We start from the raw sequence: 26,627 nt of genomic DNA on the forward strand, positions 1-26,627 counted from the left end.
ATCAGAAAACATAGATCCATGTTTTCTCACTTCTGGGGAGGTACCTAATGGAATTTATATGCTTTCACCTGCTCAGTACTTCATTTGCCTTGAAGCCTTTTTGATCAGAAACAAAAGGTTGAGGAAATGGTTTATTATAAAAATTATATCCATTTGGTTTCAAATGACACAAATGCAAAAGGTAGTTTTCAGGTTTTGTGTTGCTCTTTCTTAAAAGAAGGTAATGGGATGATGTTTTAGAGAGTGACTTCAGCAATGCTGGGAAGTGACAACTCCAGTTGATTTCAATAGCAGCTGCAGGTGTCACCTCTAAAAAAGAACCAAGGCCTTAATGGTGACCACTTCAGAACCACTCTTTGAAAAAGGGATTTATTATTGGCATGCTGTGTGTGCCAGCAACTATTTGCAGCTTGCCCAGAATAGAAAGTCTAAAGCCTTAAGTTTCATGTAACTATAGGAAATCTGTCTTCTAATTTTAAGCAGAAGTGCTCTTTGCACTCTTAATCTTTCATGCATTCATGTCACTAAATCTAGAATTTCTTATGTCTTTGAAATAAATATGCCTCAAAGGACAATATTCTGCTAACTATTTAAACTTTATACCTTGAAGTTCTGGGGGTTTTTTGAATGTCACAGAGATGGTCAGATAGTAAAGAACACTTCTATTTATACTCCTTGAAAGTTTCCTTAAATAAACATGTGCTTATTTATTGGAAACACTGAGGCTGAAGTCAAAACTTGCAGATGGAGTCCCTCACCTCCCAGCCTGACACACTGACAGTGTGCTTGTGCACCTCTTGTCAGCTTTCTAATCTTTATTCCAGAAGGTGCTCCAGGCAGCCTATCTGTGAAATGCTACACTCCCAGCCACACAGCTGGTGTGGGCATTAAATCTTTGCCTGAAAATGGAATAGGTATTAAAGCAGTCAGGATTACTCTTACACGAGAGGATGTGAGGTAGAAGCAGAGCGTGTTTGATTCACTGCAGTGCAGTACAGGCTTTGTGTCTGGGCTGTTTAAAGATGTTACAAATGCTGTTTTCTCAATTTAAAAAATCTGCTGGAGACATAACCACTTGTGGCTTTAATCTTTAAACAGTCGGGTTTATCTTGAATGTAGTTGGGGTGAAATTGTAATTGGTTTGTGTTATATCAGAATTGTGATATTTGGCCTAATTAGACTGTGTTCCCACTGTATTTTAGGTGGCTTGAATGATCCTGTGAAGCTCAAATGTGAGTGTAGATGTTGAGAGGCTCTGTGTGGCAGAAGCTGCTCTCTGTGTTTGAAGCTACTGCTTGTATTTCTTTCGCAAATGCAGCTTGCTTTAGAAACTGTTGCAGGTTTAGTGTTTTTCAGTGCAAAAGCTGCAAAAAATTAAGCTTTTGTCAAACAATTAATAATGTAGAACAACTACCTTTTCATGAGGCCAGAAATGGTCTCATGAATTTTTAATATATTTGTTAATATGTATTTTTGTCACAAATATTTTCTTGTATGAAGGGAGATTTGAGACAGATGTGTAAGGTAAATCATGATTTTGTTTTTTAACTTTGAAAATTACTTTTGTGCCCTGTGGCCACCTCTGTTGAGTAATGCCTTTGAGTCACTTCATGTAGATGAGATGAGTGGAATTCATCTTTTTTTGTGCAGTCTGACTCCTTTGCTTGTTTTTCCTCTAGGTGTTGCTTTGTGTTGGCTCTGAAATACATGCTATGGGTGTACTTTAAAAACTCCCCTAAGTTCATAAAGCAGCTATGATCACACTGTATACTCAGTCATCTGCAGGAGCTTTAGGTGACTGTGTGCCAGAGATCTTCCCTCCCTGCTCTTCTGAAAACAGGCCCAGTGTTTTGTCAACTCTCTGTGGGTCCTGCTTGTTGCCTGCTCTGTTTCAGCCCTGCTCAACATGAAGAGGAGACATCATCAGAAAGTGACCCTGCCTTTTCTGCCAGCACACCCATTTGCTTTCCCTTGTTCCTCTGCAGTTCTAGCTCAGTAATTCTCTGGTCTGGAAGGAGCTTGAGAGCATCAGCTGGGAAGGAGAGAGGCTGCTTCAAGGAGTGAGCAGTAAGGATATACTGGCAGTGCTTCTCTCTCCTTGAGGCTTATCCATTTGCTTACCTGAAGGAGAGTTGCTGCTGTTCCTTGGCAGTAATTCCACCATTCCCTCCCTCTCCTGCACTGTGCTAAACCTCTGATGGGCTTTTTGCTAGAAATCTGCTCTGGCTTTGGTCAGTGGGTGTCTAAAACGGGTCAGTCTCCGGTCAGAGGTGACTGCTGGAGGCATGTGCTGTGTCCATTCAGTGCTTTGGAGCTGCTCACAGGAGGTGCAGCCTGACCTCCCCACCCTGTCCCTGCTCTCAGGGCTGGGGCATGAACCAGTGTGGGTTGGTGAGAGCCTCTCTGCCTGTTCATGTTAGACACCACTCACCTTCTGTCTCCCTTGGGGTGGGCAGCCCCCCTGGGAGCTGCTCCTTCCCCTCTGTGCACCTGAGCAGACCTGTTGGGAGGGACAGAGCTGGGGAGAATGCTGTGATGGCTCTGGTGTAGATCACCAGAGTCAGGGAGGGGTGGCCATCCCTGATGTAACCACTCTTTGGTGCCTTTGCTTACTGTACAGGAAAAATACTCTAAATGATTGAGTGCTGTCTTCAACAGTCTGTCATGTGCCCATTGATACTGCAGACAAGCAGCAGTGCTAGACTAGGACTGAACAGATGAGTTTATTTTTTGATTACTCCAATGCTTTTGCTTTTTTTTTATTTTTTCTGGTCTGATGGCCAGACTGTGCTTGAAGATAGTTAATTTTAGAAGTCCAGTGTGTGCAACATAGTAGACACATTTCAGCATCACCAAAGACTTAAATACTATTGAGCTTTGAGAGAAATGCTTGCTATTTAACTGAAATGTCACTACCACTGTTCTTGCTATTAACCATTTTCCCTGTTATTTTATTAGGGGAATGATTTACAGTTATAAAATGTTGTTTAAGAGTTGAGCTATACCTTATGCTCATTTGTTAAACCATTCCCAAGGGTTTTCTTCATAGTTGTAACTAGCCTTTAATTTGTATATAAAGGAGAAAAATGAAATATTTATTTTATTATTACTGTTTCAGATGCTAAGCAAAGTGTAAAAAGCATATATAACATAAGGATCTTCTGATAACAAGAGCTCTGAATCATGTAGTAAGCCTGGATTTTATCTCTGGTTGCAATGACTGTTTGCTCCTCAGTAGGAAGCTACATTAGATGGAAGGGACAAGGCATTTCAAGGCTAAATGACAATCTTAGTCTTACTTGATTAGAGCTTGCAGAGGTTGCTAAGAAACAGCCTAATAGTCCTTGAGTAACCAATTATATGCCCCTAGGACAGATGCACAGGTGCTCATTCTCTGAAGTTGTTTTTTTTTTCTTTTTTTTTTTCAGTTGGGTTTAAATTTTTAAATCTGAGATAAGGCTGGAGTATTAGTACACAAACTGCAATCTGTTTACATCCTGCTTTGGGCTTGAAATTCCTGATTATATGTGTCTTGCTTCCAGCAGGATGTGTTCTGGCGGGCTTTGTTTAGTATGTTACAATTTGATTATTATTGTTACAGTGCTTTTTCTAGTTCCACATATTCCACTGTGTCTCTAGTCTCTCCAGTACTTTCTAATACTGTGAACATACCATCTTAAATAACTTTAAGCATTTAACGTTCAAACTGGATAAATTTTACATTTTCAGACTCTTAGTGAATCTTAATACTGATGCAGTATCCTATGGTGGGTGGAAAAATATCCTTACCCCTTCATGCAAATTGGAGAGAATTATTGTATGAGCTAACACTTAACTAAAGCATCAAACAGGGTTCTTCCTTTTTTTCTTGCTTTTTTTCCCTTTTCCTGAATATGTATGATGCTGTTTATAGCATTGCAAAGTTCAACAGTCTACTTTGCAGAGACAGAATCTATACTTTTAATGTAATAGGTCCTGGATTCCAGCTGGAGAACTTAAGATCTAATTAGGGAACTTGTTCATACTTGGAAGACATGATTGACATATGCTCTAAGCAGTAAGTTGAGAAATATTTAAATCGCTTAATTATTGATCTTCAGTTAATTTACTGAAGTAGAAGCATTTTAGAGTGTGCAATTTTTGATACTATTTAGTGTTCTTCCTACTGACTGAGGACAATTTTAACAGCACTTGTCTGGCAACCTGTGCTACTGCTTAATAGTTTTAGCTGCTGTTTCTTTCTTTTTTTTTTTTTTTTTAATAGTGGTGATTTTGACAGTTCTGACTCTCTTATCAATGACATGATTTTTGTTGTGTCACAGCATGGAATTTCTGCTGTAACTGGGTAGATGTAATCAGCAAAGTCTACAAGTCACACCATGCGTCCTTAGACTGTTAAGGGCAGGTATATCCATGTGCAGCCCCTCAGTATGACTGGTTTTGTACACCACAATGACCTGATAGCACCCCTGTGTTGGTTATAAACTGTTGTTTAAATCTTATGTTTATACATAGGCCCAGAATATTTTAGTGTTGTGTTTGGCTGTTGGGCACCTTTGTAGAACAGTATTTTTCCATGATTCATCCACACATATTGGTGCTTTCTCCTATCAGAAAGTGAGGAAGGGAAGGAAGTGGGGAAAATGAAGTGTTTGGACTTGCACAGACGTGTAAGGTGTTGGCTGTCAGATATTTAGTGCTCCTGCAGTGCCTTCTGATGTTTGCTGTTCAGCTGTGATAACTTCAGGGTTCTGGGGAAACTGCCAAGCTATAAACCGCACATCTCTTGTTCTAGAAGAGTGAAGGTCAAGTGGTTGCCCAAACCCAGCTGGTGGCAATTCTTCAGAGGTTAATTTGCAGAATTCAGATTCCCTTTATCTAACACTGTGTGTCCTGGGCTTGGTCTGAGGGCTGTCAGAATGTTAATTGTCACAGGCTCAGGCAGAAGTACAAATGTTGTGTATCACCAGAGCTTCTCAAGCTGCTTATATCTACTCCCAGATCACTGCAGATGTAGGTTAACAAAATAAGCTTTGGCTGACAGGAAAGATAGTCTTGGCTTGTGGCAGCTTGCTACCAGTGATAATTTGTTTGTCCCTAAGCCATTAGGATGGATTGTGAAGATTTGGTACTCTGTGAATCTTCAGCTTGCCAAGGAATGTGGAGAAAGTTGGAACAGCAGGGAGTCAGTGGCAAATGAAGTGCTGAAATTGTAAAGTAGTCATTGGGACATATTTTTGATTTATGGCTCCAGCTTTGGACTTACAAAATTACTCTGGCTTTTTTTAATGTTGGCCTACTTTCCATGGCTTTGTTGTGTTCTCTATTGATACTCATGCTTATGAGGAAAGCTATAACATTGTTACCCACCAGAGGAGCAACTGGGGGTCAGAAATGAAATAAATTTGAAGACTTGCTGACATAATCTCCCTTTCATAGCTCCCAGATCCATGTTAGTGGGAGGAGAAGGGGAAAAAATAGACGAGTGTTCTGAATTTGCATGCTTAGAGTAAATTTGCAGGGCCTGTGCTTACTTTCAAAGGCTGCTTCATGTGCTTTTCTACCATTGTTACAAAGTTTTCCTTCCAAAGGTGTTCCCATTTGTGGTTTTTCTCTGATTTGTAATAAAGTAAAGCTATATCAGATCCCCTCCAGTTTACAGGAATCTGAAAGAGATGATTGAATATTGAAGTTCTGATGCTGCTTTGTTGGGATTGATCATGTCTTTGTTGTTGTATATTCAAATAGCTTGGAATTATGAGCTACATAGGTTATTTTATGCTTTGTCTCTTTGCCGCTGTAAGCAATTAATTTTTAATAGTAATTAAATCCAGTGTAGTGGTTGGTGCTGCAAATGTGATAAAGATTTACTGTAGCCACAAAGCATTGCTCAGAAGATTCAGCCCTGCTGCTGAGATATGATTGAAGCATGTCTCAGGAATGTGTTTATGAACTTAGTTTTTTCACAGCTAAACTCTGACTCTACCTTGTATATTTAACTGTGTGCATAATCCCTGTTTAATCCTTTATTCAAGTTCCTTGTGTGTGTGATCTACATGAAAGAACTTGCACCCACTCTTGGAGTGGTGACTCTTATTTTTCTGCTCAACTTATTCCTGTAAATTTGCAGAGAACTAAAATAAGGTGTTTCATTTCTGATTGCTTCCCTACCAGCCTCTTTAGCATGTGCAGAAGCTGACAACTGAGCTGGTGTTTTGCTGGGGGCTGAAATGAAGGACAGCTTAGGTGTGTTGTCCCTTTCTTTGCATTAATGACACTTCTAGCCATGAGCTGTTCTACACTGTTTGATAAGTCTCTTGTGGAAATGTGAAGTTCAAGTTGACTGAAGCTTTTGTGTGACTCAATGTAACAATAAAAGAGAGACAAACAGAAACACAGAATTTGTGGTTTTATTGTTGAGAAGGCCTGTGGTGATGCCTGTGCTGAGAACCAAAGCCATGGGAGGAAAAGAATGGATTTTGTTTAGAGTTGCATGAGGGTTTGAGCCACCAGCTGCTGCCACCACTGTGGCCAGTGGAGTCTTTGTTTGGTGTCCCCTTTCAGCTGTGGCTGCTGCTGCCCAAGGAGCTCTGGAGGTGACTCAGTTGGGTAGGACTGATGAGGGAATTGAGGACTTAAAAACAGTGCCACAATCTCTGCTCCCTTGGGAACAGTGGTTGAGCATGGGCCTCTCCTCTTCCAAAGGCAAGACATCTAGAGCTCATTAGCTGCATTTGGTTTTGTGGGCATTTGCTTTTTCAAAAATGAAGGAAAAGATTGCAGTGCTATTAGCAGCTAATGTTATTTAAAAGGGTTAAGATTAAAATACTACTCTGTCTTCCTGGGGTCTTTGCATACATAGAACTTGGGGGCATATCTGGGTTTTTTATATATTTGCTTACCTTCTTAGTATGCATATTTCCAATACAAAAGAGAGTGCATGCAGGTGTTCTGTGTTTAGAACAATAATTAAAGTATGTTATTACATAGTTAGTTTAATTCCCTCTTGACTTCAAGTTGAAATTATAATGATGCATGGCTTCAAGTGCCCAGAGGACACTAATATCCATGCCACATGGAGTGCAGAGGGGAGGGGAAGAGCAGTATTAATTACTAGTTCATCTTTGAATTCTAAATATTAGCATAAAACAAGTCTTGCACTAACCGTTAATGGGTCTTCATGGTTGTTACATCCACTTCAAAAGAGACAATCTAGCAATGCTTTCATTAATGCAACGAGAAAGTGTGTGTATAATGGGCTTAATTTATCTTGGACTTCTTCCAAAACTTTAGGAAAAGAGTAGGACGTGGATACTTGGTTAATATCAAGTTTGTCTGACGCAGTTCAAAGGTGGTAGCAAGGCTGAAAGCTTCCTCTTAAATCTAATGGAGTGATGTTCAGATGATCCCCAAGTGTCTGCCTGGTACTGTTCTTGTACATGTCTCTTTATCTAAAAGTCTGTTTTCTTTGTTCCTTAATTTCATCAATACTTTCTTCTGTTCTATGCTATTGGATTAACTGGATGGATTTCTGGAAAGTCCCAGTGCCAGCTCCAGCTGTGGTGGAAAGGACTGGAACTCATGAGCTATGATGTCATGAAAGTATCTTAAGATGTAGCTGGATTAGTTTCTGTAACATAATGATTGGGCAAAATGTGGGTTGATACTTAATCCTGTGATCCTCTATCTAAACCAGTGGATTCTGATTTTTTGTTTTTTTGGTCCACTAAAACTGGATACTAGCAAACATCTGCTGGAATTGCTACTCTGATCTTGTATATAATTTCTGATTTATTTTCGTTTCTAATCTCAAAAATCAACACCTTGTGTTCTCCCTGAATAGGATGGAAGGTGTTATTTAAGGTTCAAGTGTGTTTTCAGGATTGATGCACGTGGGGTTAATTTCATTTTCCTTTCTGCTGCTTTTGCTCTAGAACTCTCAAAAAGAGAAATGCAACTGGGAGATGTTAACTAGGCGCTCCTGTTTGAGAGAGGCAGAATATAAACTGTGATATTTGTTTGACTGTTATCAGTAGGCTACTAGGATGTTGTCTCTTCCTTTTATATGATTGCAGTGTTCCATACCAAATCCTATTGCTCTGGTTGGTAGCTGTTATACTTAACATAGTGTTGGTAATTGGCTGCCTTCTCTACTTAATTTCTTCTAAGGTGTAAAGGAATATCCTGCTAATGCTATTTTATAATCCAATATACTTTTGAGAAACCACACTGGGACAGGCACAGTAACACCCATATCAAAGGATACCCAAATATTTAACTTTTAATCAGACTACACAGAGGTTTAGTATATATAGATATCTTGGGTAAATTAGCAGAGGGGAGCTGTGCCTGTAGGAAGAATGACTAGTGATTCTTCTATAATTGTTTTGTATTCTGTGCTCATCATTAGCTCTTATCAACTACTTGAAACAAAGCAAAGTGATGAGCAGGGTGGTTTAAGACTGTTTTCAGCGGGATTTTACCTTGTGTACATGTCATTCTTCTCTATGGTGTTGATTTTTCTTTCACAGTGGCCATGTATAAACAGAGCACTGCTGCTGGGGCTGGGACAAGCTCTTCTTTTTTGAGGCTGTTTTCCACATGCCTAAAGCTTTTTATGGGAGGCTAGGCTTCTGCCCAGCAGATCTGAGGAGGTTGGAATAGAATTGGTGAGTTGGGCTTCCTTTACCTGGGAGAAAAGCAGCTTCACAGAGCTTTCAAAGGTTATTGAGTTTCTGCAAGTCTTTTGTCAGGACTTGTTGGAGACCTGCAGGAGAAGGTCTTATGTGCTTACTTGACAAAAAATTTAAAGGCATTTTTGCCTTACTGGAGAGTGTGAAAAAGTTCAAATGAGAAACATTACCAGCAGTTGGTTTACCTGTATATAGATATGGCTCCCGAAGACCTGTAATGTCTTAATTCCTGATTCTCTACTCCTGTTTATTTTGGTCTAAAATGCAGTTCCTGAGGTCACTAAGGATTCAGATCTCTGCTCAAATTCCAAATTTGTGTTGTCTGAGGCCTGGGCTGAGCCTGTAGCAACTGCCAGGCACGCAGATATTGAGGCCCACCCAAATGGCTAAAAGGATGTATCTACTGTTTCCATTTATCAGGAGTGCTACAGGGGTCCAGGCAGAGTATCTGGAAGCATCTTTTGGAAATCTGGCTAATTAACCTGGTTTGCTCTGAAGAGATTGGTTTGTCTGGGGTCTTGTGTAATGAGAAGGATTCCATGTGTGATTTTAAGCTGTGTTTTATGGAGAATAGTGTTGTATTTGGGGTGGTTCAATGAAGTAAGGGAAGTCCTGCAGCAAGTCTTTGAGTGTTTTTTACTTTTTATTCCCTTTCATCTTTTAACTCCTAACAATTTTTAGCTGTAATTTCCAGACTGTCTAGGATGCTCTTGCCTTCTGTGCCAGTCATGCTAAACCAATCTTTGCCTTTTCTATTCTATTCTTCCCCTATTTCTCTCTGGAGAATAAAGATGCTGTTTTGTTCCTTAGGCTGGTTCCTGAGTGGCTGAGAGGCCCAGCTTTTAATGGGGGAAGTATTTCTTGCTTACTCTTCAGCTGGTATGGAATAACATGTGTGGCTGGTGTGACACTTGGCTCAGTGACACACGTAGACAGTGCAGAATCACTTTCTCAGTGGAGGAAGGTTAATTAGGAATAGCACTACCCTTCATCTGTGCCATGTGGAAGCCTGTAGGGATTGGTTTTGGCTAGTGTCAATAGAATAGCTAAAGTTTGGAGAGGAATTATGAAGTTATTTCAGTTATTTTTCTGTGTAAACCTTGGTATACCAGTCTTCTCCAAAACAAGCAGTGTTTTTTTTTTTTCTTATAGTTAAACCAGGATTTTTTGTCACAAGTGTGCTGATGAATTTTTGTGTGAAAATTGCTATGAAATCATTAAGCTTTATTTTCACTTGACACTTGTCAATCTTCTTGTAGTGCAGTAAGTGCTTGCTGTATTTGAGCATTTCTGTTGTCTTGCCTTGAATGACAGTATGTTCTGCTTTGTGTCACCTGACTTAATCACTATTAAAAGGCTGTCTGGATTACCATTTCCTCAGGGGAAGTTTCAGAAGCCTACAGTCTTCTAAACCTTTATTCTAAATAATAAGATCTCTGAGTTAGTAGATTTAGCTCAGCTTGTCTCTTTTATCTGAATAGCATTTGTTGCATTCACTGCAACAGGTACCTGACTGAATAGCATGCATAGGTTGGTGATTTCTGCATTTCTTCTATTTCATGTGACATTTCAATGTTGCAGAAAGGAGAATCATGATTAGATTTTTCTATTATGTCTTTTTCTGTCATGGTTTTCAAATAGAAGTTCCAAGATAAAATTATAAATTTGATTTAGAATTGTGCTTTGTGTCTCCTGGCTTCCTTTTCTCCCTCAAGCACTGCTTGGTCACAATTTTGATTATCCTGGATAGATGGTAATGGCTCAGGCAAGTGTGCAAGGTTGCACAGTGTAATTGTTTTATTAATTTTAGCACTGTCTTGTTTTAATGTCAGCCATCAGAAAAAGTGAAATGATTGCTTCAAAACCACACCTGTACTGGAACTGGAGTTCAGGGAATGTAAAACAATGTTCATAGGATGTCAAGGGCAAGAATATAGAAAACTGCTTGTCATTGTCCCTAGCTTTGTTTTCAACATGAGAGCCTCCAGAAATAGTTGTGGTTGCTCTCTCCAAAGTATTTGTGCCAGTTTGCCCTTGGACCCACAAAACTCTTAAAACCACTTTTCCCTTGGGCCACCTGTGTGTAGATTTTGCCAAGTTCTGCCTAAAAGTCTTCTCTGACTTCATTGCTTCTGGCCATGACTCCTGTTAGCTTCCTTTCTTATCTTTTAGTTCTTGCCAAGACCATGGAAATAGATTATCTATTCCTGACCCATCCCTGGTGCCTATTTGAAGCATTTCAGCTTTGGTCACATACTCCTGTTGTGTCTTTTCCAGGCTGAGGAGTTTTGGCCAATTCTTTCATTTTTTTTCATGGAAATAACTTGATTCTTTGTTACTTCTTTGTGCATTTCTCTGTACTACAATCCCCCTCCTAGAAGATTTTTGTTTTTCTCTAACTTCTTTTCCTATCCAAGGTGCTCTTTTCAACAGACTTCTAAATACTAAGTAGTCAAGACACAGAAAAGAGTGGGAGGTAGATCTCTTTCTGTGATCAAAGAACTTGAGTTTGTGAAGGGAACTCGCTTAGCTGGGAGAAGCTGCATGGCTTTGGTGGATTGAAGGACTAGCTGGTTATGGTTATCAAAAGATCTATTTAGTGAAACCTTGCTTATCAGTACACATTTGCACAGAAGAACAAGGTCACAGGTGTCATTAAGCCAGGATTGTGATGGGCTCTATGAAAATTAGTTTACATTCAACAAGGTTGGAAGTTAAAATGAGATTTGCAATGCTGTACTCCTACTAAAGCAGAATTCAACAAGAATTGTGAAAGACACCATGGAAAGAGATGAGGATAAGAAGTTTTTGAAAGACCACCTAGAATTAAATTGTTCTAGTAACTAGAATTAAGTTACTGGTCATTCATCTAAGATGAAATTAGTTATTTTTTCATAAGCATTAAACTTGCTTATTCATTTGGGAAAAATCATCTTTTCTCCTTCATGTATTGATTATTTTTATGAGCCAATACTTTTGTTGAGACTTGTGTCACAGAGGAGGTGCCTAGGAGTGGCATAGGCAGAAGGCATTTGCAGTACAATAGAAGTGTTTCAAGAAAACTGACAGCTTATAGCATGGGTTGGTATTAAACATTGATATTCTTGTTTCTTGCTGGAAAATCTCAAGAAAGGCAAGTTATCATGGAGTCCTGAGTAGCTGATTTTTCACTGATGGCGTCTTTTTTGTTGTTCTGAAAGTATATGGCAAACAGATGACTTCTAAGTCAATCCTATGGTGTTTGCTGAAATTTAAGTGGCCACAGTTGGCAGCTCAGACTTCATAGTTGGAACTTAATCTCCCTGAACACAGCAGAGATGTGTACATGCTGGAATCAGGGGATGGGGGATGGATAGGGTGGGGATGAACAGCAGACAGCTATAAAAAGCAGAGGCAAGCATTACTGCTGTTCCCTTGGACTAGCATTACTGCTATGTGTGTAATGGTGAAAGGCACTGCTTTAAAACAGGGAGGGGCTCTTCCAGGAGCTGAGAGGAGTCAGCAGATGAGCTCCTCTTCAGATGAAATCCTCCCATGACTGCTGCCTGGTCACATCTCCTGCAGGTTTTTTAAATGAGAAGCTGATTTCTTGTTTCTGGTGCTGTGAAAACTGTTCCTGGGGTGCCTGTTTCCTTTTTCCTCAGGGATGCTGCTGCCCTGGCTGCAGCAGCTCTCTGACAGGTGCTATCAGAGGTCAGGGCCAGTGCTGAACCAAATGTGCCATCTCTGACTTGCCATTTGTCACAAGGTTGACTTGGCTGAGATGTGCTTTGAGTTTCTGTCTAGGGTGCTAAGTTACAGGAAAGCTGTGGAGTCTTTATTCCCATGGTTTAGTTTCCCATATGCAGATGGATCTCCTGAGGGCTCTCACTTTGCTTTTATGTGGTCTGAGGTGACTGCATTAATGTCCTGCCTTGAGGAGCTCCAGTCTGTCATGGCATTTTGGGCTTTTGTGAAAATGGTTCTGTTTCCTACAGGCATTAGCTAAAGCTTGTATGTGACCTGAGATGATTTTAAGAGTTCCACAGCCAAAATGTTTGATGTTCCTTGGTATATAAAGACCCCCTTCACACTGGGAAACTCCTGCTGCATTCTGCCACTGCAGGAGGATCAGAGTATATTCAGACTTCTAAAGATCTTACTACAAATGTGTTCTCTGGTAAGATATGTCAGGATCCTGGTGGTTTGATCACCCTGGAGAGAAGCACACTGCTCCTGTTTTGTAAAACACTAGGCACTGCCAAATAGATGTTGTAATACCCCTTTGCGTTCCTCCTTCAAGTTGTTTTATCTTTCAGATGCATGCAGCTGGTTGTTGATAGGATTACCTCCACCTAGTTGCTGGGTAATTTTCTTTACCTGAAGTGAGTCTCTACCTGGGTGTTAAACTTAATATATTAACTCCAGGACTGACTCTTATTCACCTGTTGTTTTTATTTGTGCTCTTTTTGCAATGAAATTATCTTAATAGTCTAGATTTCCCTCTGCCACCCCCACATGCACACACACACACACACACACACACACTCCTCCAGCTTAGGTTTTGCTTAGTTTGGTGGAGGAGTGGAATGAGTGTTCAGACTCATGTGGGAGGTGATATCAGCCTGTTGTCTGTTAACCATGGCAAAAAATAGCCCCTCTCAGCCCTCCCTGGTTTTGCAGACTTCCTAAAGATTGTCAGGTGGGGCTAATTCACAAAGAGTTCCCCTCACACAACAGTAGGGCTCCAGAGTTTGTAAACATCATCTTGCTTTTGTGACTGGGCCAAGAGGAGTATAACTGCACTAATTGCTCTCAAATAGAAAACTTGAACTTGCTCAACTGCTTTCTGCTATCTGCTGCTGATGTTTGAAGGACTCTAACCCAGCTTTCCACTCCTAATAAAATGGGGTTGTTTGGCCCTGATTTGCAATGGGAAGGTTTAGGACTCACTATGCTCACTCCTTAAAAGAAAAATGAAGATGTAAAGGATGATCATCTTTCTGATTTTGGGTGGCGGATGGTCTCTGAATTCAGCAAACAAGCTTCTTGCATGCAAGTGGCTGAAATATCCTTCAAGTTTCAGAAAAAGCCCTCTACCCTGTCCCCCAACCCCCATGTTCACCCCAAATGGGGATGATTTACTCCTTCAGTAAAGGTCCCTATTATGGCTTTATAATGTCTGTTTCTAAAAGATAAACCTGCATCCCTTAGACTTGGATTGACTATGAGTCCTAGATCATCTCAGAATTTTTCTTCATTTTTTTCCTTATTCATTTTCCACCTCTGGGTTATTCATGAGGAAGTTGTATGAACTTGCTGCAGAGTTCCTGGGGAAGGAAATGGAATATGCTTGCCTTGAAGTCAGCTTTTTCCATGGCAAGCAGGCTGCCTGGGGGAGGGGAGAGGTGCTGAAACAAAAAAAAAAAAAAAAAAGAGGGGGCAAGCCCTTAGACCTGTGCTTGTCTCACTTGGCTCAAAGTTTCTTATGAAAGCAAGTGTGAGAATTGACTGTGCTGATCAAGACTTAATGGTCTTGGCTGTGAGAGATATTGGTGGTGGCTTGTTCCAGAAGTCACAGAAATTAACCTGCAGTAAGACTAGGCTATCCAGTGTTTGGGCAGTTGAAATGTTTGAGTACAAATGTTTCCATTGAGGTTTGAAAAGAAACAGTATTTTCTGGAGGTGAGACCCTGCATTTACTGTGTGACTGCAGATCAGGAAGATAAGGTGGGCTTGGGATTTGTTTAGGAGCAACACTTTTTTCTGCTTCATAGCTGGTTCCTAAATAATTTTGCTGTGTAGACAATCCAATCAGTCCTTTTATTTATGTGAAGTTAATAACTTCTTGCCTGTTAGCATAAAAGTGACAGTAGAATGTTATTGATGCAGAAAACTTCAAGTATTGATTTCATCTCACGCTTCACCTTTGGCATTTTTCACATTGTGGGTTGGAGACTCTTAAGTTCTATACCTGACTGAAAATGCTGCCATCAGATTGATCATCTCTCTTGGGATGAAAATTCTGACGTGACTGGTTTGCCAGAAAAAGCCCCTACCTTTTGAATGTTGATTTGCAGATACCAAGGTGATAGTAACAGTTCATGAAAAGACAGTGCCAAACCAATATTACAGGTCTTGTTTCCCCCCTCCCCAGAAAGGAGGTCTCTGGGATAGTATGGGGAGTGTTTTGTTTAGTGTAAACAGAGGAATAATGCTTTGAAGTTGCTTGTGTCAACACCAATCCTGAGGAAAAAAAAAACACAACTGAGGCAGCATCACCAGGATCAACAGACTTAATTTGTATCTTTCCAAGCTACTTGGCATATCTGTTTAGCTAACTCCTACGGAGTGGCTCTTGCATAAGCTCTGCTCTCCTGCAGAAGTGCACTGATGCTCTTCTGACTTGTAGCCTTTAACATCTTCTGAGTTTTGATGTGATGAGCACAAATGATGATATTGTGTGTTTAATTCTTTTAAGAAATAAACTTAATCACCAGAGTCAGTAGAATCAAGTCTGTTTCCAGTGCTGTATGTTCCATACCCCCATCCCCTCCCCCTCAAATCAGTGCCATGGCCACTTTAACAATATTTTCTAAATATTTTGCTAGTACTGGTTGAAATGAGCAACAGATAATACTTCACAAAGCTTTTTGTAGAGATCAGAGCAGACTGGAATATACATGTCCTGCTGTTCTATTAGCCTACAGCAAGAGTTGTGTGCAAGTTAAAGCAGAAGGTGTGGTGGTGTGTGTGTATTATGTGTCAGGCTCATGATTTTGGGACATTTTTAGGATACTTTTGTAGTGTTTTTTGTTAGATTTATGCATGAACTTGAGCACACTTACATCTCTGTGGAAAACATGTTCTTAAATAACTTTCAAGCAGGTCTATTCATATTTAAGATACATCAAAAAGCCAAGACACTGCTGGATGATGTGAGGGGTTAAATATTTGCTGTATAGGTACTCCTTAGGTTCTGGACAAGAGCTAAATTAATGCAAGTTCAGTTGCTGATTTCTGTAAGCACAATTTAAGAAAGATATCAGGTGTCAATGTGTCTGCTATAGAGGAGTTACTTGCAGCTGGTGTCAGTGGATGTGTTGGTTAGTTTGTGTTAAGACTTGCTGTAGAAGAGTGCAGATGTGACTAATGTCAGCTGATGGTAGAGTTTTCATAAAATGAGTATGGCCAGTGTGAAGCTGAAAATATCCTTTAAAACTTATATCCATTAGTGTTATTAAACTTCTGTTCTTATTCTGGTTATTAGGTAGGTTTACACTCAGGGTGAATGTATGTATGTTAAAATTTCCACTAATAAATCATTTTGGTAGTAAAATGTGTTTCTGATAATTGAGCCATAACTGGGAAGCTCTCAGTGCTGCATTTTATGAACATATTTAGTAACACAGATTCTTTTTTGTAAGTTTTCAGCTGTTGTTTTACAGTGAAGTGCAAAATTCAAAGACATGTAAGCAGATCTAGTGCAAGACTTGGTACATGTGGTAGTGGGAAGACTGAGTTTTTTGAACAAGTGGGTTAAGGACCAGTTTTCTCTTTTGAGGTGCAGTAGTTATGTGATGATCCATTGCACTACCACAGGGAGGAATTCCTCTTTCAAGTTATTGGCCAGCTGGAGATGAGGAAGGGTGACAGGTTGGGTTGGTAACCTTAACTATCTTCTCCACAGGTAAAATAGCCATAAAAATCAGTTTTACAGTTGCATTCTTGCTGTGTCTGTTTGGGGCTTTTAATGGGTGGCTGTGTAAACTCAGCAGAGAGCAGAAGTTGCACAACTGAGAACTGTCCCAGCTGAAACTGACAGTCCAGTAAATACAGATTTGTCTATCAATACTGTGTAATGTCATTTGATTAACATCTCTAATCTCCTGCAAGTGTGACTGCAAGCCTTCCTGAAAGCTTACACCCCAAATTCTTGCTCATGTGTGAACAGCCAAGTGCCAGCCTGGTCACCCATAAAAGTAGGCACAGGGAAGTGAAAGGATTTAAAAGGCTTTGTCTTCTCTTTGCTGTGTAGGTTCTTTAAACTTATTACAGCTGGGCTGTGGTTCTTGACCAGTTGGGAAGAAGGTCAAAGCAAATGCTGGGGACCAGGCCTGTGGGACCTGGGGCTTGCAAAGCCACGAGGAGGCAGCATGAGCTGTGTGGGCTCCTCCACATTTTGGAGGAGCAGCTCTGCACCAGAGCCATAGCTGCTCATGATGTGCTATTAAGTTTTTGTTAGATCATAAAGCAGTATTTTCTGCTCCAGAGACTGTGCCAACTTAGACCATGAGGTTTGCCAGCAGAGCTGTGGGATTTCTTGTCTTAAGCGTCTTAAAATGCTTATTTATCCTCATTCACACTGTCCAGCACAATCGTGCTGAAACAGTGCATTGCATGCAGCTCTTTACCCATCAAAATTCCTTAGCATCCTGAGTACAGATACAACTCTGCTTTCAAATGGTATGATGGGAAAGCATAGATGACTGGTCTGTTTCTTAAGACAGCACATCCATGTTAAATTTTTGCTGCCTTTTGTGGGCAGTCAGATGTAACAGCCAATTTGCAGTAGGAAAGACCAGCCCTTACATAAGTAAATGGACATCTTGGAAGCACTTGAGCACTGGTCTATACTTCCAATACAAATCAATGGAACAAGGAAAACTGAGGGAAATGTTAGAAGGTGAGTAGTTAAAAGTGGAAGATGTGGATAACTTTGGACTTTGTATTGATTTGCAGAATTTTGGATTAGTTAATAATTTTGATACAACATAAGGAGACATGCTGTTGCCAGAAGATGATGTTAGGGCAGTATTATATAGAACTTATTTTTTCAACTATTCAATCTGTGGGTGTTTTTTTTCAGGTAGCAATTAGGAAGAGGGGTTGCAGGTAATGTTTTCAGAGTACAGTAGAATCCTGTCTGCTTTCCTAAGTGCTGAGACTGGGGAGTGCAGGGATTTGGAGGGTGAAGCTACTAAAATGTTCTGCTAGTGTTTATCTTTAGAAGTTGGATGGAGTTGAGCTGTGCTGTCTTTTGCTTTCTTTTGCCCTTTGCTTTCTCAACTGATCTCTCTCAGTTCTCCATTTCCAAGGGCAGTGCAAGCTCAAGTATGTCTCTGTCCAGTATGGTCACTGCTGAGCTCCCTTTCTCCTTCCTTTCTTTAGTCTAATCTAAATAATCACCACTAAACCTGTTTCTGTTTCAGTGATGTAAAATTATCTTCCCTAGTATATGTCTGAAGCTTAAAACACAGTAGAAAGACTTGTTTTCTAAGGCTGAGTTGTGGTTTGTATGTTAATGTAACTGAGCAGTGGAAAATAAACACTTAAGTGCATTAGTTCTGAGTAGAATGATTGTGCTGCAGTCATGGAGGACCTCAAACAGGGAGCCCTTCTGCTTGGGGTGCTGCACTGATCCTATTGCTGCTGCTGCTCTAAAATGGGGAGGTTTCAGTGTTATGATCAACCCTCCTTGGTGTGGAGCTGAGGGGTGTGTAAAGCACATAAGGAGCTATCTCAAAATTAAAACACACATCTCTTGATGTAGCACTAAAATAGTCCTAATGACCCTGTGAAAGATGGCTGAATTCTTACAGAATCCTCTTCCAAAGAGGGTTCTTGCAATTTCTTGGCTGAATGTCCCCATACCCATGTAGATTTATAGAGCATTAGGCTGTGAACTGTGCACACATCAGGGCTTGGCTCTGTATGAAGATGTGTATAGGAGGATTTTAGGATAGTGCTGCAATGACTCTTTTCTGTTCTTGATGGTTTTACCTTGATTTTGAATGTATGTGAGGCTCTCAATGTTACTTGTAGCACTTGGAAACTATCAAAGCTGAATGGTTTGACAGCTATTCTTGTTCAACTCAAAGCAGTTAAAATTTACCTGTATGCATAACTTTTTTCTAAATAAGTTTAGTATTTGAATATTAACATCTGTCCTACGTTTTTGATCATAAACCAAGAAAAATGCCTGAAGCCTTGGTTTAGTGAAGTAAAGGCTTCTTGTTTTTTCTAAATCATTTAAGAACTGTCTGAAATCATGGGTTTTTTCTTTCCTCAGGGAAAAGTACAGTGCCAGGTGTGCTTACTGTAATAATTGTTTCTCCTGTGTCTTTTGTAGTTCTGTTTTTTATGCTACCCTTTCATGAGAAAGAAGTCTAAATTTTTGATGGATGCAGGGTGAATTGTGTATTTCTTCTTTTGATATGTTTTTCTGTAAAACAGATCTGGTACAGACTTAGTCTTTCATGTGCTTTCTAAAGAATGGCTCTCATTCCATTTTAGGGGAGGTGGTTCAGTTGTTTAATTCTTAAATATCCCAGCTGTTTCCCAAGGTTCAGAACCTCATTTCATTTAAACCTTTTAGGGCTCCTTCTGAAGAGCATTTCTGTGGCTAAGCAAAGCTGAGAATTAGATGCAGTGGGAGGAGAGTAATAATAATTCAGTCCTCAATATGTGTGTGTTTGTGCATGGAATGTTTTTTTGTTTTGCTGGTAGCATGGCTTGTCCCACAATGTTTAATGCTGTTATATTTCATGCTTTTGAGAAGATGCTTTCAAGGGCTTTCACATGACAAGAGAGAAGTGAAATTTGGTACTGCTTTCAGTTGGCTTTCTTGTAGCAGTAATATCTGCTTATTTCAAATCAGTTTGTCTGCTTATAACAGTTTTTTATTACTGTCTAATTGGTGTCTTGTTTTTTTTCAGAGGTCGTTCACATTAATATTAGAAGCATGGGATTGGGATAATGATACAAAAGCTGGTGAGTATTTATGTAAAGCTTGGAGTTTGTACTTATTCTGTGCTGTATGTGTGCAGACTGGGGAGGGGGGAAATTGTATCCTGCTGCAATCAGCCATCCCTCCAGATCAGCTCTAGGCAAAGCTGATGTCAGAGTAAAGGGCATGTACAAATCCAAACAGTGAGTATTGGGTTAGGAACTGTGAAAAATTATTGCAGTATAGGAAAAAGAAGGACAGTTGTAAAAAAGGATGTAATTACAATGACTCTTGATAATTAGTTCTAAAAATGTTTACAGATCATGGTAGACCCTTTATTTTTTAGAAAAAGGAAGATAATCTGTAGAGTTGCACTTCAAATTCTCCTCAGTCTGCTTGTGATCAAGCTATGCAATAATTTCCATGATCATGTGAGCAATTAAACGTTCTTGCTCCCCATAAGAAAAGTACTTGATGTTTTTGTTGAAATTGTTCTAAATAATGGTATGATCCCTTCTCTGTTTCTTCTCAAGTACTGGAGCTTAGCATTTGCAGACTGAAAATGCAAGGTAATACTCATTGTCAAGGCAGGGTTATTGATCTGAAGTGAAAGCAAGATTATTTTATAAATATTTCAAAGTCAGATCAAGGTGCTGATTGCCAGAATGCTGCTAAAGCAGGACTCCAGCTTGAACCTACACTCTGTAAATGGTTTACAAATATGTCCTAAAATAACCAATACTTCTGGCTACAAGATAGACATGAACCTCAGGCTTGCATTGTGGTTATTGATGGACTGTTTCATTTCAATTGGGATCAGTGTAGGGGAAGGTGTTTGAGCATTAAGATAGTGAAAAGGTTACATATGTCCCAAATCATCATCAGATTCTGTATTAGTAATGATAAGTATTTAGTTTAACTGCTACCTGAACCCTTTTTCTGTTGGAGTTAAACTTGTCTTGTTTAACAGCTCCTTTGGCCTTTGTCTATTGGCTGTGTTTTCTTTACATCTCTGATTAATGTTGCTGCAGCCCTTCAGTTGAGCTTGTCCACAGCCTTCTTGAATGGCACTTCCTAAAGCTGGGTGTGGTATTCAAAATGAGATCTTGTGTGCTGAGCAGACTGAGCCCAAATCTTGAATAAATTTAGACATCCTACATAGTAACAGATTGGAGGAATCCTCTTGAATGCTTTGTTTAAAATATACTATGTGGTGTTAATTAATATAAATGGTTTCCAGCTTGGGAATAATTTATCTGGGTACAGCTAGTACAGCAAATATTAGAATATTCATGTCTTGTTACAGAGGGCAAATCAAGTCATGAGATGTTGTAGAAAGGACTGAACATAGAGACAGCCTATCCTGTAAATCATCTGTATGCATTCAAGTGCTGGATTTAATTTTTTATTTAGCTTTGTAATAAATAATAGTATTGTTAATTTCTTAGAATTTGCTGAATCCTCTTGCAAATCTGTAGCTTTAAACCCCAGATTTCTTTTGAATACACTTGATAAGAAGACAGTCATCTCAGGCTTGTGTTAGGTCTTTGTTATGCTTTTTAGTTTAACAAGCTCTGACAAATCTCTTTACTTGCATTTTTTTTTTCCCTGAACTTGAGGCCAACAGGATATAGAGTGTTTTCTGGAGGCCCAGTGTGCCATCTCCTTAAATTAACAGTTTCTATGAACTGTGGGAGAGTATATAAGTGTCAGATTACAGTTTAGCTCTATGAGAAACTGCTGATGGAAAGTGAACTTCCCTTTAATTTAGGCTGCCAGAGAGAGGTACTGCAAAGCTGTATTGCAGCTGAAAGCTTGAAGGCTTGTCAGGTGAATTTAGGAAGGCTTTCTTGGCCTGTAATTTGGCAGAAGACTAGCGAAGTGCTTGTCTTGGTTTAATGTTTCTGTAGTCAGTTTTCTGATTTTGTGATAGAGATGTGTTTCTTAGCTGTGCTTCAATTTAGATTTGCATATAGGATTCCTAGGAAGAATTCCTTAATGCTGAAGGTTTTCTCTTTTTTGAAGGATCTTGGCAGTAGGTTTTGCCTTGTGAATCTGTCGAGACACAAAGATGCTTCAATTCAAAGATGTATTTTTGCAAGCACCACCCAACTGCCAAACAGGCACAGATCACTAAAAATTCACATGTTAAAGGGAATACAGCAGCTCCTCCAGAGAAAAGACCATATCTGGTCCTGGAGGGGTGAAGTGAATGTCTGTGGAAAGCTTAACTCCCTGTCAATCCTGAGTGCTGTGCTGATCTGGGGATCAGATTACATGGATCTTCTGTTGCTACTGTAAGATAGATTAATCAAAGTAATTGCCAGAGTCTGTTTATAAACTGATTAATTAGTTCTAGAGTCAGGTTTTGCTTTCCTTTAATGGGGATGAGTAAGGCTGAAAGTTAAAAGTAGGGTCTGTGCTCCAGCTTGGATTCTAAAGTGGGTATTAAAAACCAAAACAACAGCAACTACAAAAGTAAACAACAAAACCCAAACAAGACAACAAGCAAACAAAAAACCTCCCCTAAAACCCAGAGAGGCTTTCACTGAACAACTTGAGGGTTCTAGAGCATTTGTCATTGTTCCCTCCCTGTGTCCAAGCATCCTGCATTCTTCTTGCACTCAGTGAGGGGAGGGGGACTCAGAGCTGACCTGTAAAGTACCATCTCAAGAGCAAGTCTGCCACAGCAAATGTTTCCCCTGTACAAATTCCTAGAGGGTCTTTCACCCCCAGTTCCTGAACTGCTGGTGTGTTTTTCTCCTCCTGTGTGCAGCAGGGTTGGCTCAGGGGTAACCTTGTGGCAGTGTAGCGTTACCACTTGTTTGCTTTGGGAGGGTGGAAGAGTGGGAGAGGAAGCTGGCTTAGATACAAAGTCACTGCAGAGGGCCTGCTCACTGTCATCTGTCACAGCAGCTCCACTTCCCAGGTAAGTCACTTGACCTGGCAGACTTCAGCAGAGCTCTGGGCAATGCCCAACCCAGCCCTGCCTTGACAAGGCAAGCTGGCATCTTCACATGGGAAGTAACTTTCCATTTGACTCTGTGTCTGCTGCAGGCATGCAGTGGTTGCTTTGGTCCTTCCCATTAACCTGTAGGAGACTCGTCTGTCCATAGTGCTCAAAAGATATTGCTGAAGAGAATGTGCTTCCTGAGAGGGGCACCTCCTGCTCCTTTGGGTGTGAAGCTGATGTGATGTCACTGTGTTCCCTTACAAACAACTGCCAGCATCCCCTTTTGTACAGCCCTGTTGGGAATGTCTGACCTCTGCAAAGGGTTGGGGTGCTGATGGGCAGTGTTCTTATTTGTGTACTGCACAGTTAAATACTCTTCAGACAAGGCTTTCTATTCCAAAAATCAGGTTCTCTGGGAATATTAATTAAAGAAATAGCTTTTAGGCATTATCTCCTTTTATGCAAACATCTGTACCAGTATCTGCTTTTCTAGAGAGGCTTGTAGAAAACCTGTTAATCAAGGAAATTGCTTGCGGGCTGTTTGTGTGTATGTAAATTTGAGTAATGAATGATGCTTTTTTGACCAATAAACAGAGAAATTCAGTTGTGCCTTTACTGAGAGCTAAAATAAGAAGTGTGAACCTCTTAGGTGAACTTCTATGGCAGAGTCAGATGCAGGGAGCAAACTTGTCTCATCAAAACAGTTAGGTGTGAGAGGCTGGATCTCTTCAGACACGCTCTGGTATTGTGGGGGAGGAAGGAGAAACCTTGACAAACATGTTCCTCCCAGTGTTTACAGATCTCTCAGGAAGATGCACCTTCTAACAAGGATCAGTGTTAAATTTGAAGTTAAACAGAACTCTCATACTTACTCTGATACTTAAGAATTTAGCATTAGAAATGAAATGATTTGGAGCTGCTTCCCTCATGCCTTTTGTGGCTCAGGGTAAATTACCTGGCTTGCTTATTTAGGCTGTTAAACCCTACCTGTACTGATACAAGCTTGAGGAAAAACCCTTAAGACTCTGAATACATTCCTTTTCAGAGGAGCTTGTGAAGATAAAGTTGGAGTGTTCAAAAAGATAAAAAGAGCACTCTTGGGTTATTTCCCTTGTTCTTGACCCCTGGTATCAAGAGGTCTGTTCTGCATAGGTATATTTGCAGTAGCTGTAATGCTTGTTCCAGTTAACTGGGTCTGATGAATCTCCATTAGCCTGAAGATGCCTGATAAGAATTTTATTATATGAGCCACTTCTTTAATCTCAGGATCTGTTCTTCAGTCCATCTGATGCACTTAGAGGAAATGCTTTCACAGCAGTGGATGCTGCAGCTGTTTATAAGGAGCCTATGTTGCTTTTACAGCAGAGAAGCAGCTCCACAATGTGTATTTGGTTCAATTTTCCTTGACCATCCAGTGATTCAGCATGTTTTCCTTTATAGTTTCTCCATAGTCAATGGAGGAAAACAAGATTATTAAAGGATGCTGAGATCTGCCTGGGGAAGTGGTGGTGTCACCATCCCTGGGGGTATTTGAAACACGTGTGGATGTGGCATTTGGGGACATGGTTTAGTGTTAGCCTTGGCAGTCCTGGGTTAATGGTTGGGCTTTGATGACCTTAAAGGTCTTTTCCAACCTAAAAAATTCTGTGATTCTATCTAATAATTCAACTTGTAGTGGTGACTGGTGTGGTAAATATTCTGTTGATCAAAAATAAAATGCAGGCAGCCTTTTCTATCTTGCACATGCTGCTGGATGACAGAGCAGCTTCTGCACAGGAATGGGAGTTAAAGAAGGGGGATAGGCTTCAGTGTGTCTTGGCCAGCCATAAAATGTTTCATGCAGTCTAGTCCAAGCAAGCATGACTTACAGCTTATACATTGCAATACCACTTTTAATAATAAAGCAGAGAGATACTGTGAGATCTTAAAAACTGGAGTACCTTTCAATGCTTAGTTAAAAGGGATTCTTTTTAAGTTCAATGTTTTTTAATTTCAAGAGGAAGCATTTTTATAGAAACAAGCTTGGAAAAGATGCCAAGAAGGGAAGATACTTTGGAGAGTCTGATACTTCTGTAATTATTCTTTTCTCTTAATATTGGAGCAGCTGAAAACACTTTACTAAGAAATGCACAGGATTCCTCTAAACTGTCAATAATGTTCTGGTTGAGAAACAGTCACTCCTTGGGTTTTGTTTTCTAAACATATGAGGTTAATGAGTTCTAGAAAGCAACTGGGTAGGTAAAATGAGTTTGCTAAAGGTAATAGCTTAGAAATGCTTGCTACCAGCTTGGCTTGTTCTATACTGTTAATAATTTGAAATTCAGGCTTTATCTCACTATCATCTCAGCCTCTTGCTGTGTGCAAGTTTTTGATTATTCATTTCTTTTAACATGTATTTTACAGAGTCTTTAAATAAAGAAAATGAGTGCTGAAGCTCTAAGCTGGCAATATTACAGCTATTTCATAAATGTGTATGAAATTAATATGTTCAAGTGAAGCTTGTGTAACTTTTTCTCATCCTTGAATAGCATTTGTAGTTCAGATGCAATTTGCAGTCACCCAGAAAAGCTCTACAGCAGGGTGGTACCAGATTTGAATGGTGAACCCATTCGAAAACTCCTGCCACTGGAGTTGCTCACTGTCTGCCTTTACCTCAATCCCCAAGCTTTGCTTATTCTTAATATTTGCTGAAGCAATTTTGTCATTTCATTGTACTGGCTATAATTGTCTCACCTCCTGGTATTGAAGCTTCTATACAAAGAATTACATGGATAAAGATACAAAATGGATATTTATGTAAATGACAATACTTAGTGTTGGCAGTTTCTGTAGTGTTACAGCCTAGAATCCTCTTTTCCCCTGGGATGTGTAATTCTTTGTGCAGGTTTGGCCTCAGTGAGAGGAGCCTGGCAGTAGCAGAGCTGCTGCTTTCCATGGGGACAAGGCAGGATGCTCACAGAGTGTGCTGCAACAGGGATCACAGTTATCAGGAGTTCCCCTGGGGCTGAGGATAAGGAGGATGCAGAGCTGAGAATGGCCCTTGACAATCCTGAGTTCACTTGTTTATTTCTTCTCAAAATGTCAAACATTAGCTGTCTAGTGTTCTATGGCATGGTTGTTAAAGATGTTTTGCCTTTATTTTAAAGTGAATAATAAAATGGGAACAAGCTAGTTTATGTATATAATGCAAGCCTAAAGGAGCATTCACTAATGCTCAGTAATTTTGCAGCAAATTTAATAGATTGTGGTTTGCTTTATTTTTTTAAATTAAGCTCACAGCAGAGAACTTTATCTCAGCTATGAAATTATGCAGATCTTGCAATTTTATAAGAACAAAAAGGAGGCAAGAAGAGCCTCAGATCAAGATAAAGCTGCTAGTTGTCAGCATGTGGGTGTGGTATGTTTGGCTGCCTTGAAAAATAAGCTATTTCCTATGGATTATGTTCCAGGGTTTTTTAATATTTCCTTTGGGACACTTTTTTAAATTGGCCTTCCTGTAATGAACTTTGCAAGGCAAAGGAAAATTCAGTTATACAGTAGATCTTTATCATCTTAACATTTTCTTTGCTTGGTTTTCCCTTAACCAGTTGAGTACTTCTGATTGGATTCCATATGTCCTTGTGTGCTGTCAAACTTAACCCCCTGTTGAATTTACCTTTCTTTCCAAAAAGGTGAAAACTTGTTGATAGAGCGAGTGGCACATGCTGGCATGATCAACCCAGAAGATCGATGGAAGACCCTGCAGATCAATGGTCCTGTTGCTCACTTTGAAGTGCAAATAAGGGTGAAATGTGATGAAAATTACTACAGTGCTCTGTGCAACAAGTTCTGTGGCCCTCGAGATGACTTTGTTGGTCACTACACTTGTGATCAAAATGGAAACAAAGCCTGCATGGAAGGTTGGATGGGAGAAGAATGCAAACAAGGTAAATATGTTTGTTTTGTCTTGGATTAGCCCTGGTGTAGGTAGAATAGGTGTAAACTGCAGTAGGTACTTCTGTGGTGTCAGTACTGTAGCATATTAATTTTAGGACTTACAGGCTTCGTCCTATCAATACAAATCTTTAATTTAAACATTCTCAGTGAAAAGTGGAGCACAGGATACAGTGCTTCTGATGTATGCTGTGAATATACCTGAACAAATCTAGTATTCAGGGAAACATCCATTTACTAATTGACTTTATTCAATGGTGGTGTTCTTTCAAAGCAAAATGATGCATTACATCTGTTAATGTAAGATTTTATTGAAGTGATATCATCACTTACACAGTAG

At 39.9% G+C, this 26,627-nt stretch overlaps 1 protein-coding gene across 2 annotated transcripts in view; it reads left to right on the forward strand.

Moving 5' to 3' along the window:
* The window catches only part of JAG2 (jagged canonical Notch ligand 2), a 68,519-nt gene that overhangs the window by 6,485 nt on the left and 35,407 nt on the right, over positions 1-26,627 (forward strand). For both annotated transcript variants that reach the window (XM_063159803.1, XM_063159804.1), the window contains exons 3-4: positions 19,391-19,445; positions 26,026-26,280. In XM_063159803.1, the coding sequence (XP_063015873.1) occupies positions 19,391-19,445; positions 26,026-26,280 (310 nt within the window). The remainder of the gene's footprint in view (positions 1-19,390; positions 19,446-26,025; positions 26,281-26,627) is intronic.

This window comes from Melospiza melodia, chromosome 6, assembly GCF_035770615.1.
Source record: "Melospiza melodia melodia isolate bMelMel2 chromosome 6, bMelMel2.pri, whole genome shotgun sequence".
In the NCBI taxonomy this organism is placed as follows: Eukaryota; Metazoa; Chordata; class Aves; order Passeriformes; family Passerellidae; genus Melospiza; species Melospiza melodia.